At 37.7% G+C, this 20,498-nt stretch overlaps 1 protein-coding gene across 6 annotated transcripts in view; it reads left to right on the top strand.

Annotated features, from left to right (window-relative positions):
• Nucleotides 1-20,498, top strand: part of KIF13A (kinesin family member 13A) — a 108,498-nt gene that overhangs the window by 22,691 nt on the left and 65,309 nt on the right. For all 6 annotated transcript variants that reach the window (XM_017808507.1, XM_017808505.1, XM_017808506.1 and 3 more), the window contains exon 3: nucleotides 17,821-17,833. In XM_017808507.1, coding sequence (XP_017663996.1) covers nucleotides 17,821-17,833 — 13 coding nt within the window. The remainder of the gene's footprint in view (nucleotides 1-17,820; nucleotides 17,834-20,498) is intronic.

Genomic DNA, 20,498 nt, shown 5'->3' with positions numbered 1-20,498 from the left:
TCGGTTTCCTGCCTCTGGTCTTTTTTTCTCCTCAGTGCTCTTTAAGCTGCTTGGCTAGAGGTTACTCAGTTTCTAGTTTTCTAAATAGTAAACTCTTCTATCTGTGCAGCTTGCATTCAAAACTATATAATGGTAGAGAGTCAGATGAGTGATTCTTGCTTGAGGGGAGAGGGATGAGAACAGGAGGAGTCTCTGCAGGGGTTCCACCACTCCTTGGCACTGTGGTGCATGTGCGGTGCTGGTTGGATGTCCCGCTGGCCCTCAGCTGTGGGTCTGGGTTACTCACTGGTTTCTGTAGGAGCACAATGTGTTACTGGTCACGTGCTTTGCTGGGAATCTCTCCAGAACTAGTTTCTGAGGTGCAGCAGCCGGGCCTTGTTCTGGGCCTTACAGTAAAAGGGGCTGCCTGCCAGTGAGAACACTCCTTGCTGCGCCTGCTTCTGTGCCAAGGTGAAATCAGTAATAGGTCTGCAAAAGTTTAAAAATGCTTGGCATACACAACTTCATAAGTGACCCCACAAATTAAGATGGTTTGGGACTTGTTTAAACCTGTGTTTTTCTTTTTTATCTCATTCATTCACTCAGCTTTATTGTCACTGATTTGTTATAGTGAATGAAGTAGTTGATGTGTGAGATAGTGTAACAGAAGTATCCTGAAGTACAGAATGCAAGTGGGGTGAGGCATGCTGCAGAAACACAAAAGTAGGTTTTTTCCTTTGGCTTTTATGTCCATCTGAATTGCTAAAATTGACATTTACACCCATTGATAAACTTTAAAGTCATTAATACTTTGAAGATGATTGTCATTTTCTTCCCTAACAGTGTCCAGCACCTTCCTTTTTTGGCAAAGCAAAATGAATAAGCCTATCCTGAGTAATAAATGAATTATCTTTTCCATTATCTCTCAGGAAGTTCTGATTGTTTCTGAAACCCTGCATACTACTGATCTGCTACCTGAGGAATGTGTCCACTCCCTCTATTGTATAAATACGTGGTGTAACCATTAGTATGAATCTGTTGTTCTGTTGCTCTTTCTGGAAAAATAATTAATGGTATCGAAATAGTATGGTTTTTGTACAAAAAATAATTTTCTCTGAATATATGTTCTAATAATTTGTGTGGGTAAATGTAGATGAGCATCTTATCCCTAAGAATCTTGGCATAATATCATGTCTTTTTGCTTTTGTTGCTGGAATCCTAAATTAATTACTGAATCATAAATTCTAATCTTGATGTTGATCAAGACAACCACTTAGTCATGTGTTTCTGAAGAAGCTCTGAAGTAGAACTTTATTATCAGGGAAAGTATTGCGAATTTGTGCTGTATAAATCACGTGCTGATAACACTCCCATGCAAAGTATAGACTTGTTCAATCAGAAGTCCATCACAGTAGTCCAATCAATTATCATCAGTTTAACATATGAGACAGGATGTGTAAATAGGTATTTAATTCACAAAATTCAGACAGACTTATGTTACTGAACATATTTGGTATTTTTAGCAGATACACGTTGTACTGAAGCACCGTATTTGTGAGAGGCCAGTTCTTTCTGAATTCTATTTATAGACTGGCCTGGAATGCTCACATGATGATATTGTTTGTAATCTTGGGTATTTATATTGCCAGCGATGCTATGGCAAAGAGCTTCTCAGTATTTCCATTATACAATTCTGTTTCCAAGCTGTATACCCAGTGCCTAACATAAAGCTTGGCTCGGAGATTGAGGATGTGCCTTCTCTGCAAGTGGAATAAATTCTGTCTTCATGTTTTTGGAAGAGTTTTGTGATTGCAGTGACTTGTATATTTCATTATCATGTTGCTACAACAAATATTAAAACACATGAAATTTAAAAAAGGATCTGAAAAGTATCCATGGAAAAATGGTCAAAGAGTAGACAGAAAACTGAAACTTAGATGTTGCAGTTTGTGAGTTCACTCTAATACAGTAGAGTTTAATCCAAAATGTCCAAGGCACAAACTATTTCGAGCTGGGTTAGTGAGACCCTGTTAATAATACAGGCCAAAATTTATGTTGGCAATATATCAGCAATTTGTTTCAGTGTTCTTTAGTCTTATTAGGTTCAGTCCAGCTCTTTAGCACAGTTATTTAAAAAACCCCCAACATTTGAGGAGAGTAGAAAAGGAGGAACAGAAAATAATCAAGCTGGCAGGAGAAGAATACCATTTTTGGGGGGGGGGTCAGGTACTTAATGGAATTTTTCTGTCTTCTTGTTTGAATTGCTTATTTTTTACTTCATGATATTGATCTTTGGTTGGTTAGGTGAGATAAGGCCTGGTAGTTATTGTCCTGTAAAGTATTAGGAGCTGAATTTTGTATTTTCTATATTGACTAACCTTCACCTTTATTCTCTAACTCCATTTCAGCAGCTTAACATGCAATCCAGCAAGGAGTGAAGCAGCAACTCTATATAGCAAAGAGTATTTTTGTACATTAAAATTTGGGAATTACAAGCAAGTGAACCTGGTCCTTCTGTAATTTAACTTTTGAGAAATCTCACTGCCAGCTTTTGGATCTTGAGCACTTACTTTCTGCTATAAAGAATTTGTCTGTATTGCCAAGGTAATCTCAATGAGAACGGGAGAGAGGAGTTGAACACTTTTTGGCATCTCCTATCATTTCTTCAAATTGTTTTTAATAAAGCTCCAAAAGCATCTTTAAATGTTCATCTGAATTAAAACAAAATAAATTAAAAAAACCTCATTTAATATACTTTCTAAATTCTCAGTTAGTCAAAAGATATTTTTTCCTACCAGTGATGAGTAGAATCATATTATCAGACTGATGTATTTTTATAACCCTGAACAAATTGTCTTAGGGAAACAGCAAATGTGACACTTGAAAAAAAGGGGGTTTTTATAATTAGGCCCAGGCTTTTACTGTAGCCTTTGTGAAGATTTTTCCTGGCTACAGATGTGCAGAGCAATATCTTGCTGCTCCATTCTTGTTTGCTCAGCATCGCACTGCTGTGACAGCATTGCTTGTCAATGCAGATTTTGAAGAGGCTGTTCTATGGTTCCTCTTTGCATGTCTCTACTGTTAACAAAGAGAAAGGTGGTCCTCTGAAGGAGCACACCCTGGAGACAGGAGAGGCAGTAGCTATGCTTGTTCAGGGCATGTGTCTACAGTGGTGTCTTGTGTTGAGGTTTCATCTGAGGGGCTGTTGATGCCTCTGTGGCCCTTTATACCTTCAGCTGTGTACATGGGGACCTTTTCTTGCTACTGCTTGTGCTGCTGCTCCAAGATCCTGTGGGATAAAAGTTGGAGATAGAGTACTATCCGCTTCTGCTGTCTACCACTATGATACATGGAGAAATAACCACTGGTTATTTTCTTCTGTAAGGAAAAAAGAAACTTTCTCTTCTACTTGCCCTCGCTCTCCCTTCTTCCTTTTCTACCTCTGGGGTAGAATGTGATACTAATGATTTTTGTGTTTGACAAGCTGAGGTTGCATTTGATTTTATGTATACAATATATATATATGTATACAAAATTCCAGAGGATTATTTTTTTTTTAATGAGAGAGGATTTAAAAAACTCTTGATGCTTTTTGCAGTGCTGTACAGAAATTGTATCTATTTGTAACCGCCCAAGAGTAGAGTTACTGTTCTCATAGTAACTGAAGTAATTACCCTAAATATCTTATACAGATTAAGTGCCATTTGGAAAAGCTATATTTCTGTTAAAAAATTACCAATTCTATGTACCTTTATGTTGTGCAGTTACCTTATTTTTGGCTGAGCTTGACAGTAATTTTTATACAAGTGATCCATAACTAGAGTAAATGTTATATTGACCTTTTTGTTTTATCTGTTGGGGTAGATTCCATTATCAAAGTGAGGCTGTTTAGATTATGGAAGACACATTAAACATGAAATAATTGCTTTCCTGCTTTTTTATTGACTAGTTAGCTACAGGTGTTGCACAATGGAGAAGGTACAGGTGTGTTCAATAGGGCATGCAAAGAACATCCATTTTTGTGTGAGATAGCACAATCGACATTAAATGAAAACAGAATTGCAATCCTAGAATGTAGCCCCTCAGTTTATGCTAGATGTGGAAAGCTGTATTTGAAGGAAGCTTTTGTATGTTATATTTATATTGATCCTCAATATTTGGAAACTGAGGGATAGAAAAGCTAAGATGTTTGTCAAATTTTCCACTGCAACCTGTTGAGAAGAAAACTGCAAATAAAGCAAATATTTTTTAGTCCTTTAGATTATGCAGCAAAAATACTGTCTCTAGCCTTGCTTTTTTTCCCTGGAGTACAATTTCTTGGATGCAGCTTTTGAATTGAATGATGCCACAAAATCTGTTTGCAACATATTTAAACAAACAAACAAAAGTACTGAGTGTTGCTTCATGTCCCAAACTTTAGATTTGATTGTGCAGACAGCTCTTGAGGTAGAAGGATATTGTACTTTCAAAGGATATTTCAGAACTCAGTACTGTCACTTTGGTCTTAGGCTTTTGTATCATCTCTTTTTAAAAAATGCTGCGTTCTTTTAATCTGCATCTTTTTCTGCTCAAACAACCATAAAAGGTGTCCTAATAATGGCATCATAATTTCAGATAATTGCAAAAAGCTGACCAAGGAGTTCTGTAGTTAACTTATCTATTAACTACATTGTTAATTTAGTTTAAAAAACTAGTGTCTAGCAAAAGTATTGATAGCATTTTTAAGAATCAGACTTAATTATTTTCTACAATGCTTTTCAGCACTTACTATGTGAATAGTATTGGTTGCGTAGCTTGGCTGTGATTTCATACACAATTTTGTTCCTTTTGGAAGGGACATGCTCTTTCTGGAAGTTTCCTTAGCTTCATTTTACAAAGACTTCTGAGAGATTCAATATTCAGATTAATTTTACATGTTTCAGTGAGTTATTTTAAGCTATCAAGGCACTGATACTTGTGCTTCAGGTTTTTTTTTTGGAGAAGAAGCCGGTCACAGCCCATGGGCTGTGACTTAATTTCTCCCAGTTAATTAAAAATGGCAGACTGAATAGGGATGAGGCATATGTCTAGCTAAAATCTTGTCTTTCACCACTGCACATCTTGTGTGGAGTCCTGAAGAGATGTCTGCTTGGTCTGGTTTTTCTTCTTTTATAAATGAAGGGCTGAATATGGGTAGGGTGGAATATACTGGCAGCCCGATGCTGCTGCGGCCGTTGTTAGAGCGCGGCAGCCACAGAAAGTCGTGGGAGGACCTTCAGGTGGGTTGTGGCTGGATGATAAAAAGGTACATGAAACTTGCCATGAAACACAAAGCTCTTCTGACCTTACATACCCAGCCGTGGTTTTTGGACTGCCTGTTCCCAGATGAATCATTTTGGAGTTTTCCTCGTTCAAGGAAAACATCAGCTTAGCGCTCAGCAAATGGGTAAAAAATGGTGAGAGACTGTCATGACCTACTGGAAAACCATGTTGGGAAAGAGCAGGGAATGAGGGAGGAAACTTCATGTCTCTGTGCAGCTGCAAAGTGCTCTCAACTGTTGTGCTTTATTCTGGCCCTCCTGTTTCATAAAGGTGTCTGGGACTAGGAAGAGGTAGAGAATGGCAGTAAGGGTGGTGAACTTATAGAACACTTTTACATGAGGAACCAATAACAAATTAAGAAGTGTCTGGTCTAGAAGAAGACAGCTGAGTAGGGAAAAAGGATATAGTTAGAGATCTGTACACCCATGAACAACAGGAGGAAGGATTTACTGCCTGTTATCTTACAGGAATGGTGGGACTTAAATTATCTCAAGCTGGATTCAGAACAAGGACAAAGATATGCCCATAATTAAACTGTGGACTTTTGTCACAGGATGGTGTCACTTTTAAAAGTCCATCTGATTAAAAAATTGTTAGATAAATTAATATAAAAAAATAAATAATTGAAGGTCATTAAGCCTGAACATACCAGTCAATTCTAACTGTAGTTTCTCACTGCCCATGGCTGGTGAGAGCACACATATTCTGCAGCTGATTAGGCTGCTGCTGAGTTTTCTGCTGTACATTCATCAGGTGGCTTGATTAAAGGGTCTGATGGCTGTTAGAAGCAGGGTCTGCCCCTCCTGTGATGTGGCAGTGGCCTGGCAGTCAGTACAGCTTCACCCCTTTCTCCCTGGTTTCGTGTTTCCCAGTTGCACATTGACATTTACTGTTTACATTCCCTGCATTGATACAGCTGGTTTCTGGTTTTGTGAACTAAACCAGTGAAGATAATTTTTCAAATAAAGAATGGCAAATCAAACTAATGCTCCCTCCTGACACTCCCCTCGCCTTGCAGCTGTCTGGCAGAAGCACAGCCGAATGTGACAGACCGTGCCATGGAGCTGGGAACAAGAAGTTGGAGAAGAGCAGAAACTTCTTAAACTGGCTCTGCCTCTTGAAAAATTACAGTGAGGTATTCTTAGAACAACTGTTGCCAATGTCTTTTAGTCTGAAGCTTACTCATTCTGCCTCAGACCTGAAACAGAGCATACACAACTGAAACCTTACCTGTTTTTCCTCCTCCCCCATCCCCTGCAGAGATAAAACCTGCAGCCTAATTAAAGATACAATCTCTGCTTTCAAAGTTTTTCTTTCTCTGTTTCTGATCAGAAAGAATTTGCTAGTTAAAGCATTTCTTCATGTTTCAAAAATAAAGCAATTTCTATGGTTCTTGCCTCCTTTCTGATCTCTATTGCAAACTGAAATGTGTCATGATTCCTCCTTTTGCAATGCACGGAAGACCTAGGCAATGGCGGTTCAAGAGTACTGAAGGAATACAGCAAAGACTGGAAAGAGTTATGCTTTCTATGCAAAGAGATTTTTGTTTCCATGTTTTCCAAAGTTTTTAAATATGAATGTTTCTTCATAAACAGTTCAATATGAATGCGACATAGGAACTATGCCATTCTAAAAGACTCTTGGTAGTACTGGATTTTGGAGTAGCATCGGACTTGGGAGTATCTTGGACTTTTGGAGTATTCTTTACATTTGAGATTCACTGTGCTTAAGAAATATGAATTCAAACTGATTTGAAGTCAAGATGGCTAGAGGACTGCAGAACCTCGTACATAGAAGTTTGTATGCTTAGAGCTAGGAGGGAAACGTAACACATGAGAGCATATGTAGAAAGTCGAGTTCGATTGAAGGGTTAAATTATAGGACAGTGTTGGTACAAAACCAAAAAAACCCGAGATTAAATTTCTTCACTGTCAAAATTTGGGAAAGCTTTCTGGACAGTAGGACCATAAATAGCATTTCATGAGGCAGAACAACATTGAATTATTCAGACTCCATCTCAAAAGACTTCATGGTGTCATTGCCTGTGACAGTTGTGGACTATATAACCTGGAGATTCTTGCTCTGTGTTTTATTGCTTTGTTCAACCAGCTTATATATATTGGCAGATGTAATCTCACTCTTTAGCTGTAAGAACAAACACAACTATTTTTTTGTTTCTATGTTTTCAGGAAATACTGAAAATGCATTTCAGTTCTTAATAACTCTGATCACATTAATGACTTGTGTACAATTATATTGTGACCTCTTTCTAGACTTTTTAAAAGCCATCAATGTCTATGAAGTCTGAGATGACTTCTGTTTCTCTTATGCTATCTTGTAGTGCTCCCTAAAACTGCCTTCTTGCTGTGGTTGTGATCCTGTGAGTCATGTCCATGTTTTCTTTTTGTAATCGACATTTCTTATATTGAAAACTGCTTGTAATACTTTATCAGGAATTTTAATTAACCTCCCTTCATCTGCCAGAGGAAACTAGAATTTTCTACTGTGATGTTAAAAGTAATCCTGTCCCAGCTCGTTTGCTAAAAAATCAATAGGTGAAAGCTGGATGCCAGTCCTTGCCTGATAACATCACTTGATGGGCACAGTGAATAATATTCTTCACAGGAGACTGCTTGTATCTCTTTGGAGATGTGAAAAAATTTTGGTCATAAAAGCCAGATTTGAAACTCCACTGAAGGTTGCTGAGCTGCCACAAATTTTATACTACATTGAAAATTTCTTTTTATAAAACTGCTGTATATTGGTTGGTGTGGGGAGCACATCATCTAAGGATTTCTAGAGGTGGTTTTTAATTGGCTTTTTTAAATTGGAACAAGTTTGGTATGAAAGTAATGGTTACAAATTGCTGAGTCGCAAACCTTTCTAATCATCTCATGTTAATGCTCATGCTACTGATGTATGCCACAATATCTTTGAAAAATCTATTTTAGCTTTTTTCGCAGAAGGGTTGAGATTGAAGGCCATCTGTTTCAACCCCACTGCTCGAGCAGGGCCTCTAGGGCAGGTAGCGCGGGACTGTGACCAGAGGGCTTTTGAGCATTTCTAAGAAGGGAGAGTCCAGAACCTCCCTGGCAACCTGTGCCAGTGCTTGGTCACCCTCCCAGTGAAAAAGTGGAACCTCGTGTGTTTCACAGTTTGTGTCTCCCTCCTCTTTAGGTCCTCCCTTCAGATACTTATATACCTTGATGAGATTCCTCTTGAGCCTTCTTTTCTCCAGGCTGAACAGTGCCCACTCTCTCAGCCTCTCCTCATAGCAAAAATACTCCGGTTCCTAATTTTTAATTTTTTTTTTTTTAATGTGATTTTATCATTCTTCATCATATAAAACCAGAAAAAGAATATGAATTCAACCCTTTAGAATTAAATTAGATCTGGCACAAGAATTTCCTTAACACTGGATCCACATATAATTTGGGTCTTTTAATCTGTTATCTGTTAACATAAAATCATGCATTAAGATGATCCTTGCTTTTTCAACCTTGTAAAGAGGTTAGACTTCTATTGTTAATGCAGGTCTAAATATTTCCTTTTTTGTTGTACATAAACAGTGTGTACTTCATTTTTCAGTCCAGGAAGATTTAGGAATCTTGTTTATTTTTCCACAGTGCTCATTGTTGTGGTTGGAATAAAGTCTGATGTGTTTGTCACTCCTGTAATTTGTGATTTTACAATATGGCACCTGGCAAGGAGGTGGTTGTCATTTCTACCAAGTACGTTACATACATAACATAATTCCTGCTAGAGAGGTCTTGCCTTCAAGCTTTGCTGTAAAAAACGGAAATGCTTGTGGCTCGAAGTAACATAATGATTATATAAGTTGTCACAAATTCACAGCTCATTGGAGAGGGAGCGGGGACACTGTTAAATTCTCTTTTTTTCTCACCTCTTTTGTTGTGTAGGATATGTAGGATATGTTCTCTTTTACCTTTCTGCTGTCTACTAGAAAGGCATCTAATCTCTTGTCTGAGGTTCTCAGATGAAAAATCTCTGAGTGCCATTGCAGTTACCACTCTTCTCTGCTCGGAGTGATATATTCTCAAATTCTAGAAATGAGTTCAGGTTGCACCTTTCCCTGCTAGGTTCAGTAACTTAATGCTTGATGTCTTCTTTCTGTAAAGATTGCTACCTGCCTTGGCAGTTGTTCTCTTTTTGTTAACTGATAAACGTGGAGCACACACTTTGAAGAATTTTTCTAGCCTTCGGGTAACTTTTGTGGTTCACTTCATGGTTACTGGAGCTGACTAGGCTACTGCCTAAGCTTAGAGAACAGTGAAAAGTTCTCTAGAGGTCCTGCCTGTATGACTTCTATACAAGAATAGTCTCAGTACTTTTAAGTGTTGGTGCAGCAACAGCTCAATTCCCTTTGTCTATTTATGTAGAATTGGTTTGAGTTTGTGTTCCTGATATATAGTTCCACACAATAAACCTTATTTATCCCATGAATTATCATCATCTTTTCTGCAGAGTGTCCACTTTCTGGCAAATGGTAGTAGTTGTTAAGTCTGTCTGTTAAGCAAATAATGTCATCTCAAAGTCACCAAAGCAGCTGGTATTGCAACCAGCTGAGATAGAAAATGTTTTTGAGTGAAGGGATGGAATTTGCTCTGCTAATGTGTATTGTCATCAAATCTAAGTTTTATTTTTAAATACAAATTAATGAACAGTATTTTTCTTTCTGACAAGTTCATTTAATATTCATGCCACTAAAAACACATGCTAGTATGAAACAAAAGTAGTAATTTGTTAATTTTTCTGAATCTGAGACACTTTTTCGGACTGCAGTTACGTTTAAAGAATGCTAACATACATTTGGAGAGCTGTGTGAAAGGATGAAGTGTCAAACCCAATTAGCATCTCTCTTGAAATCTCGTTAGTAAAATAAAGTAGATGACAACTGAATGATAATTTTCCATGTTGTGGTAAAGGAATGTGACAGTGAGACCTGGGGGTTCTTGTCGTCCAGCTTGAACACATGGTCAAGACCGGTGTACCTCCAACTTCAGTAACTTCTCAAATATATCCTTGTCCTGATTCAGTAGGAAAAAAATATACTTACCTTCCATAAAAAGAGTGATTTTTTTTCCTTTTTTTTTCTGTTTACTGAGGAAAGTAATGTGTTAAAAACAAGGTTCAGATCCAGTTACTTGGTTAACACTTACAATTTAGTTCTTTCTAGTCCACAGTCTTGCCACTGACTAGAGATCTTCTGTCTTGACCCTTTCCAATGAAGCTGTTGATTGCTCTGTATATGTCTTTCTAGCAAATTGTAATGCCCGAGTTTTGAACCAGCAAAGTAACGAAAACCAAATTTAATTTATGAAATACTGTGTTGCTTATCAAATTTCCTTCACATGCCCTTGAAGGCAATCTGTCATGGATTAAGTACTGTATATAGTGATAAAATAGCAATGTATTTTTCAAATAGCTTTGAGCACTACCTCCACAGGGGATATATCCTCACTGATGTTTTGATGGTTCTTACAAGCATTTCTGAAGGAATTTTAAAGAAGTAGTAGTGTTGAAAGGGAACATTTTCCATTGACACTGGAGGCTTAGGAGGTGGTTAATAGCTGCGAGTAGCTGACTCCAGTGACTGGTTGGGTGTGAGAGTCTCAATAGAGTTTGTGCACAGAGTTGAAATGCCAGTTAATGCTTGGGGTGTTTTCTCCTCAAGAGCACTAGTAGCAAATACAACAGAATAAGAATAATGGGTGCCTGAGAAATGCCACTGCAGTTTTATTAACATTCATAGAATGTGTTTTCACATACTTTCCAGAACTCTTGACAGCAGTTTCATTGCATTCAGGCTAAGAACCATTCATTGGAGACTAACCTTAAGAGCTAACAGATCTTGGGTGCTGAGATCAGATTCTTTTTCCCCTGCCTCATTTCCTCATCTTGATTAGCTAAACCTGATTAGGTAGTAAAAATCTCCTTGTTTAATTTCTTGTGCATTCAGTTTTATTGGAAAGGAGGGGGAAAGACTTGTTTTAAAAGAATCAGGAGAACTTGGTAGTGTATCTACCCTTGCTAGGAACATTAGGTAGACTTGCATTCTTTTGCCTTTTTGTTATGAGTCTAGCTGGATGTTAATAAGAACAAGCTTGGTATACTTGTGATTGTGGCTACGCTGTAATTGTGATTGGGGTAGCAGGTTTTCATTACAATAACTAGAGTCTTGGATAAGTCTTGAATGAGTATGATTAACGACTTGGGGAAAATAGAGTATTTAACATGGTAGGTTCTACATGGAGTCTAAGAAGTCAGGATTGCAGCAGAGCTCTTTGATCTCAGAGCAGAATGACAATTTTAGTTAGTTTTTGCCTTTTCAATAAAACTAAGTAAATTAACTGAAATGTGATTTAAAAAAGAAACCCAAACATACTCCCCCCTCCAACTTATTTTGTATAGGAGAGCATTCAGATTATTTTTTGGTGAGTTTTTTAACAGAGGGAGAGATGAACCTTTCTGCTATTGGGTGGTGACTGTTCTCCTAAGCCAACTGCTGTTTGCACAGTGGTGTGCTGTTGCATATAGGATAGGTGTCAGCCCTTTTTTGGGCTGTCAGTAGGTGTTTTTGCATGACACCAAGGCTTGTGTGTAAAGATTAGAAACACTTGAACTTCATGTCAACAAATTGCTGGCATTGGAATAATAATGCCCTGGGCAGTAAAAATAGTCAGAACTTGGGAGCAAAGGTAAGTAGTGACTAATAATGTTCCTGGACAGTTGTCACTTTCTGTTTTCCTTGTTATAAATGTCAGAATATAATGCCTTTCACTTACTTTAACAAGCTTGTGTCGGTTTCATAACCTGTAGTTTCATTGCTGTAGTAAATGAACTTCAGTGCTTGGAGTGGAACGCTGTTATGGTGAAATATCCAGGAATTTTCTTCTTTTTTGTCATGGAAGTCACTCTGCTACTGTAATGTCTACTTTGTTTAACTTGCACTGCAGTATTTGTCATTCTGATTTTGGTGTCTGACTTTTCTCTTAGCATAGTAGGTTTCTATTAAGCATGTGAGAACATTAGAGTATGCATCTGTTTCTCGTGGTGTTTCTGATTATGATCAGCTACTACCTTATTATGCAGGCACTTGCTCAAATTGCTTTGCTTGTTAAAATGCTTTCCTTTTGCTGTTCTTCAAAGGATTATTTTGTCCATAGAGCAGACTTTTGCTGGGTAGGAGGATTAAATAGATACCTTGTGCAAGAATATAAAATAACTAATTATCTATATTTTTGTACATATATGTGCTCGCACAGTATGTAAAGTCACTCTTCCAGGAATCCTGGTATTGAATTGTGGTGCCAGCTTCGTTAGTTGGCTGTACAGGAGGTGCCCCAGACAAGCACAAAGGTGGGATGCTGTTCCCTTTAAGAGCATCGTCCCTGCCATCTACTTCAGTCTCCTTCTGCATTTAGAAAATTCATGGGGGAAATGGGCAAATAAATGTCCTTTTTCTGTGTTCTTTGTAGAGAAAATGGTGTACTGCCAGTAGTTTGCAGTATATGATCATCTGAAACTGTTACTGTGGCAGCCTATGATCTTTTCCTAGGTAGTTTAGTACAGTGTCCATCAATAATATATAGCCACACTTTTTAACATGCTTGGTATCAAGCCTGCAAGTAACAGCCTGTAGTGATAAACCATGAGACAAGGAAGGGTCCTAGAGCTATATGATCTTACTGTGAAAGATAGGAGAAACACTATCTCTCTGCTTCTACATAATTTACATTGTTTGCAGTTAGGAGTGCTGAATGTCTGCTGTCTGTGCTGCAGCCACTCTGAGAGCTTCCTACACATGCATAAACGAACAGTGCTGTTACTTCTATCCCGGACAGCGAGGTACACTTGTTCTGATGGTCCTGCCACTGGTTTGTTTCCTTGCACTCTGCCTTTGAGTGAGGCAAACGCACACTGCTGGTGATATACTCAGCCTGAGTTGTAAGGCAGCCTGATTTTAGAAAACAAAACAAAATTTAAAACCACTTAAAATTACTACAGTATTTGTTTTGACAAACTGGTCTTTAGATTCCAGAGGTGCTAAAGCAGTGAAATGTAAGAAATAATATTTTTTATCACAATGATCTTTTCAATTTGCTCATCGTTATACTTCCAGAGGAGAGAGGAAGACTTTTTTCAACTCATCATAAAAACCTGAAGACTTTTCTCCCTTGTCTCATATACTGATAGTTGCTTGTAATAATTCTTTTGACCAGTTACCCTGAAGAGTGTATCAATGACTGTGTAGCCACTTAAATGTAAACAATTATATATTTGGGAAATCAGTGAGTACCATGAATTTACTGTGGTTGCACATGTGGTGAGAGCAAAAGGGGATTTCCAACTCAGTCTTAGATGATGACTTTTGGTATAGTCAGCTTACAAGAGCTGCAAAGTCATCTGATTCATTCATTCGTAGATACTATGTGTGGTTATTTAACATAACTGGTTATGATTGCTTCATCTTGATTAACTAATGTGAGAAAGGAAAAATCCCACTAAATACTTTCCAAAATCTGAAATCATTATAGTATGATTGAGACCTACTTGGCTTCTTAGAACAGCTGAATTGGAGATGAATTTGGCTGTGTGAATGTTCCAAATAATCTGAGACCTGTTTTTCAAAGATGCCCTGGTCTCTGTCTCCTTTAATGTGGAGTACCAGGTTTTACACCCACGTTCTTGTTTTTGATCGTACCTTGTCCCTACTGACTTTCTTAACCGGGGGTGAGAAGCGGGTGGGGTGATGAAACCCCATTATATGCAATAGAGAGAAAAAACAATTCTGTCAAGTTTTTTTTGATTTATAAAATGTTTTTCCTTCTGGTAGAAATGACATTTGCTTGGAAATGCTGACAACGCTAGCTAAGGGACAAGAAAGTTCTTGTTCTGAAAGTTATGAAGTCTTTAAGACGACAGTATCACACATTTCTGGATGCTCGCAGTGCAAGAGTGTCTTCTATTGCTTCTTATTGCATGGGACTAGTTTTCTATATGACAAAAGAAGACTCCTAGGGGAGAATGTAGGTAGTTAAAAAGATAAAAAAGAAGAAACAACCTTTGCTGTTGTTAAACTACTAGCAAAGTGCACTCCTCTCACGGTATGCTGTTACAGGCAGTGGGGTAGTTGTTAAGGAGAAACTGTGAATGCAGTCAAGAAGGCTTCTCATTCATGTTCTGACATAGAACATGAGAACTGACATTTTGTGAGTCATTTCTCTTGGCAAATGTGAGAAGCATTTTTAATTTTAGCAAGGGACAACAGGAAAAGAAGTTTACATTCGCACATTCTATAAACTTTTTCTGGCTTAAAATTTTAGGTGGCTACACAGTCTGGGGTCTTCATGCGTGTTAGCCAAGCAAGACAGGAGAGGCTTAGTACTGTTGTGAAAGATAAAGTCTGAGTAGATACCAACACTAGACACACTACTCGGTAAAGTTGGAAAATCATTCTAGTGATATTTTACTAAAGTCATGATGGCTTAAGGACAAAGGCAGAAGCAAGTGGTCATTGAAATTCATGCTTTTCTCCTGGCCTACGAGAATATTTTCCAGGCTCTTGATGGTATTTACTTGGGTGTTGAGTTCCAGGCATGTGAGAAAAGTCAGTCTTCTATCTGAGAGTGCAGGTTGAAGATGCCTATCAGGTTAAACCAAAATCTGTTGTTTTGCAGATGCATTAAAAGGTTAGGTAACTCTGATAATGTCCTGAAGTGTATACTAACTGTCCACTTTAGAGGAGATTTTGTTGTCACTCAAAAGGTATTACATCTTATCATTGACACCAAGGATGATTAGACATGTAATTAAAAAATTCTTGGAAATGAACATTCTAATTATTGTATCTTTGGTCTCTTGTCCATACATGTATTGTGTGCGTGTCCCTGCCTCCCCAGCCCCAACTGTGTCACTGAATCACCATGTTTCTGTGGTCGCTGGTAAAAACTGAGACAAATTCAATTACCTTTGAAGCTGAAAGCTGCTGGTTTCTAGGAAAGGAAAGAAACCATGAAGTACATATTAAAATAAAATAAAAAAGCAGACCAAAAAAAGTATGTGAAAAATTGATTGAGGGTAATGCAGGGATTTATAGCACATCTTTAAGCTGCTACAGATGTGATTTCTGGTCAACTGTACACGGTTCTTTATTTATTAGTCTGAGTCCTTTGATTGAAGTAAGTATTTTGGAGTGTCTCCACCTGAATCACTGCCAGGATAATGCTTACGCTGAGTTGGTTAGCTGGAATTTCCAAATAGCTTAAAAATCTATCCTGTGAGACAATATAGCTGACTTATTCCAGAGGCCTTTGATCATTTTGCTCTTGGTGATGCAGGGAGTTGTTGGGAGTTGCTTAAGTTGGTCTTGAGAGTTTGGAGCAGCAGGATGTGACATTATGGTAGGAAGCTGTGGCTTCTTGTGCTTTGAAACCCCTGAGATCAGTGATGCTACCGGGAAGCTCTGCTGTCCACCAGGACTTTAAAAAGTGGCTATTACGCTTTTTTTGAAATGGACATCAAAGTAGAGTAAGATGAGACTTCCAAAAAGGTAGTGGCTTATGTTGCTTCAGTTAACTTTTTAAGAAATGTGTCAAACCCTTTGTTTACTTCAGTTGTGTTCCATACCTTTTCCAATTAGGGCTTATAAAAATGATCTCAGAAAAGAAAAAAGAAGTTGATAAACTTTGTATTGGTTTTTACTTCAACTTAACTGTTTAGGGCTTCCACTGAAGCCGTACAGCAGTCTTATCAGGAGTTCTCTAAGAAAGCTGATGTATTCTGGAATTATTTTTCAAGATATGAGTGTATTTAGAAGCTTTCCAAAAGACCTTGGATGACTTCTTTCAGTAGGAATTTCTTTTCAAAGTTTTGAGCTGGTGCTGGGACTCTGTCTGGACAGGCTGATAACGTCTGACTTGCATCATATCTGAAAACGATGATTAAAATGAAAATATGCAGAATACAACTAAATGTATTTTTCAGTTAGATAAGAGTGCATTCTGCACAAGTTCTGAGCCACCTGTACATGAGCTAACCATGGACTGAGCCTGAGTAGTGACCAGTAATGAAAGGGTAAAGCTGCAGCAAGTGGTTTAGCTCAGAGGCAAACGATGTTTGCATTACACCAGTACTGTGTACCAGATATGTAACTTCTGGTTCAGGCAGACATGTCATCTAAGGTACAAGCTGAGAGTAGGCAGGAAAGATTGCATAAGATGTGTTTGTGGATTTGCGTCGCTTTGGCATCTTTTGCTGAGCTCTTGTATTGTGGGTTGCTGAGAAAACTGCTCAAAGTGTTTTCTGTCTTCCCCCCACCTCCGCCTCCCGACTTGGTGCAGTTGGTATGCATAGTCTGGTGGATGAAAGCATGGCTTGGTCCCACGTGTTTCTGCAGTGAAAGTGTAGCCTCTTCATATCTTTGAATTTTGTGTAGTATGTCTGTTGCTAATACCTTTCATCCATACCCTTATCTCATAAACCTTACAGTGTTCTCTGCTTGTGTTGTTTTCTGGTTGTGTTTTTTGTCTTCATCCCTATTATTTTTCCTTCTTTCTTCCATGTTTTTTTCCCCCTTTATGTGAAGAGCAACTGGAAATTTCTTGTGTGTGTCATTTCAGGCTTATTTCAATATATAATTTAAACATATGCCTCAGGTTGTGGTTTTGATGAATGGCTTGTCAGTCTAATTCTGCACTGTATGTTCACCTCCCCTCTTGCATTGCCATTAATGAGCACAGGGCAGCATAATGAAACAGCGCAGTGATCTCACTTGAAACCAATCCCACCAAAAAATCCTCAAACTGATTTAATTTACAATGTGGCCATATGGCTGCCAGCATAAGCATAAATGCATTTAAGGACAAGTTGTAGTGCTCTGAGCTGGTGTCTTTAGACTAGGGGTTTGTAGTCCCTGTTTTATTTCTGGCAGCACTCATTATAGTTATGTGCAATGAAAGATAATGGTGCTTTTGCATTGGTTTCTTATGCTCTGTGTAGGTTTTCTGTGGCCAGGGAGAACACAGGTTTATTTTTTTTCACACCTCCATAATCTCTACAAAAAACATTTGTTTGTCTCTTACTTTGATCACGCATGTGTAGCACTGCTGAAGTCAGTGGGGCTTCACCCTGGCACCTTGGTCTGCCAGTTTGCAGGCTCAGTTTACTTGCCACCAAAGATGGGCTGTGTGTCGACTTCCATGACAAAACAGATTCTCGTCTACTTTCTGGATTTCAGTTCTCTTTATTTTTATATCTATAAAGAACCTGACCTTTTATTTTTAATGTGGGACTGTATTAGTAATTAAGTACTTACTGGTTAAAAATCTGTGATATGTCATTTAAATATCTTCTGATCTGATTATTCTTAAATTCATTGTGGATTAAAAAAAAGTTCAGATAGTGATGACATTCACTGACTTTGTTTCTTTTCTTTTTTTTTTTTGCTGCCTTCTCTTTATGTGAATGGTATATTCATGCTTCTTGTCATCATTGCTGATTTTCTTGCCAATCATCTAGAAAACCACCTAAGGTAAGTATTTTGTCTCTTTATACATTTGTATCTGCTTGAAAATGTTGAGAAATGCAGAAGAGTTGGGCATATTGCTGTAGTATAGGTCAATACATCTTTGATATTTAAAAAAAATTATCTGTTCCCCATAATTCCAAGTTAAAGACTTCATAATTTCAGAAGAATATATTTTAATCCAACTGACATGCAGGCAAGGCACACGACTTGTTAAAGCTGCGTCAAGGACAAGCCATAATTTTAAGGCATTCATAAAAATGTTTGAAAAAGTAAATGAGTATTGTGTGTAAAACATTTCATTGCACGCATTTCTGCCTAGAAGTTAAAATACTGTTCTTAAAAGGTGACAAAATGCATCCAATGAGAAGTAAATAATTTTTATTTGTACTGGATGATAGTCAGAAATTAATAATTAGTGTAAAAGTTGCCAAGGTACACCAGAATTCACCTAGAAAGGATCGTCTGTGTTGTCTGTAGTGCAGAGGAAGGGCAGGAGAAAAGTGTTGTACCTATATTAGGAAATGAATAAAGTTCTTCTATCAATGCCAATTGATATATTTAACACAAGAGAGTTTGATCACTGTTAAACCTTTCTTTCAAAAGGGAAAAAACCGCCTCCTTTCTGTTGTAATTTCACCTGAAAAAAAGTGTTTTTACAAAAGCCTTCCTTTTCTGCAGTACATCATTCCTGTTCTATTATAGGCAAATAAAGTTATTCTCAACATTACATAAAAGCTCAATTATGGCCTTATATTTCTTTGACAAAACTAGAACAGCTGCATGCTTGTGCGTAAATGTCACATTATTGTTAGGTATAGTTGGATGGTCACTAATATCCTCAAGCTATAATGCTGAAACTTCTGACGTTATGTGAAATGTTTTTCAGTTTGAGACAGAATAAGGTTCATGCCATCAGTGGAAAACAGACTTTGTTGAGTTTGTGAGGGTGTGATATGAGTTGTGAATGTTACTTGATTTATACAGTTTTTAGGGTACTGCACGTAGTTGATCTTCAAATTAGGTTTATTTAAAATAAAATTTTAGAAATATTGGAATTCTCTTTGTCTTTAATGAACTAGCTTATCGTCAGCCATGGATGAATTATTTTGCCACTTCAATTTGGTACCTCAGAAGCTGTGATAAGAAAATTTATTATAAGGATATTAGGGTGTTTTGCTATTTCTACAAACATCACATTTAAGTATAATTTTGTGACAAAGGTAAAATGATTGTTCTGACCTGAGATCTGTGAGCTGTGCCCTAGGCCATCTTCAGATTTTCTTTCCGTACTTCTTCAGCCCTGTTGTAGGTCTTGTGTTTGTCATACAGTGACCAACTTTTTTTTTTTTTAATCAGTTCTTTAATGGCATCCATTTACATTAAGCTTACTGGTGTAGACTCTGCTGTTTCCTTGTGGATCTCCTTTATTACTTATTTCCATCAGCAGTTGTAATAGGCATGTAGGAACAGCTGCCCCATGAATGAGAATTTCCCTTCCTCAGTTATCCCTTCCTTTTCTTTTTAGGAACCAGGTAGTCCCATAAGTCACCTACAAGTCAGACTGACTGCTTCTCAATGAAAGCAGAATGTGATTAATTGGCTGTCTACTGGTCAGATGGCAATGGCTATTAAACATTAGCCATACATTTGCAATATTTTATAGCTGCATAGACAATACGTTAGGGGTAATGTTCAATCTGGGTAATGCATTGCTAAATTCAAACCCCAGACTCTGTCTAGCCTATACTGAGAATTAGGCTTCAAAACAATAATGAATGTGAAATTAAACTCCTTTTTAAAACTAATTATGTAATTTGGCTTAGTCTGGCAAGCAGTTAGTATTGGATATGGTACTCATTACCTATAAGTAGTTCGCATGAGTATACTTGCATACATAAACTCTTAAAATTATTAATTCCTCAAGCATTGATTAGGGGCCTTAATGAAAATGAGTTCTGCAGAACATTGTTTTGGCTGTTCAAAATGTGAATACCCCTTTGCTGTCTTTTCAGATTCTGTGAGAAGTTACTGCTGTGTAGCAGTCAGACACAATGACTCTTCTAGTTTAAGATCCACAATTTCATTTTTAAGCCACAGGTACAGGTGATTTTGAGACAAAACTCCAGATTTTTCACTGATGTGCACAATGGATGCATGGACCTGCATCCCATTTTGCAGGAAGCCATAACCTCTAGCTGTCTCCTTAGCAAAATAACCAACATCTGTCTTAAAGTGTTGTAAGTGTTTGCTGAAGGAATCAAAGCCACATATCTTCCACTTTTCTTAAACTTTGTGGTTACCAGAAAAAGTCTTTTGTTGAATTTCCAATATTTGCTAGCACTCCAAGTAAATTCTCTCTAACCTAGAAATGGCCTACATAGCTCTTTTTACTTAGGGTAATGTGAGCACTTAAAATGACTCTGGATACAGTAGTACCAGGATCTAGCACTTCCCAGCTAATTCTTTCTCATAACTTTTCCATTTTTATATGTTTGTGCTGTAATGTTTGTGAGGTAAAATTCTTATAATGAATATATAATGAGTACCTACTCTAGCTCATATACTTATTTTTCCAATTGTGCAAGACTGTGCCCTGGTGAGTCATGTTGCATTACTTGTAGCTCTGTCTGTTACTTGACTGTTTCTGAGATGTCTAAAATAATCGTCT

This window comes from Lepidothrix coronata, unplaced genomic scaffold (assembly GCF_001604755.1).
Source record: "Lepidothrix coronata isolate B3197 unplaced genomic scaffold, Lepidothrix_coronata-1.0 Scaffold23, whole genome shotgun sequence".
Lineage (NCBI taxonomy): Eukaryota > Metazoa > Chordata > Aves > Passeriformes > Pipridae > Lepidothrix > Lepidothrix coronata.
Note: the sequence above shows the minus strand (reverse complement) of the source record. Positions and strands in the feature narration are given on the sequence as shown.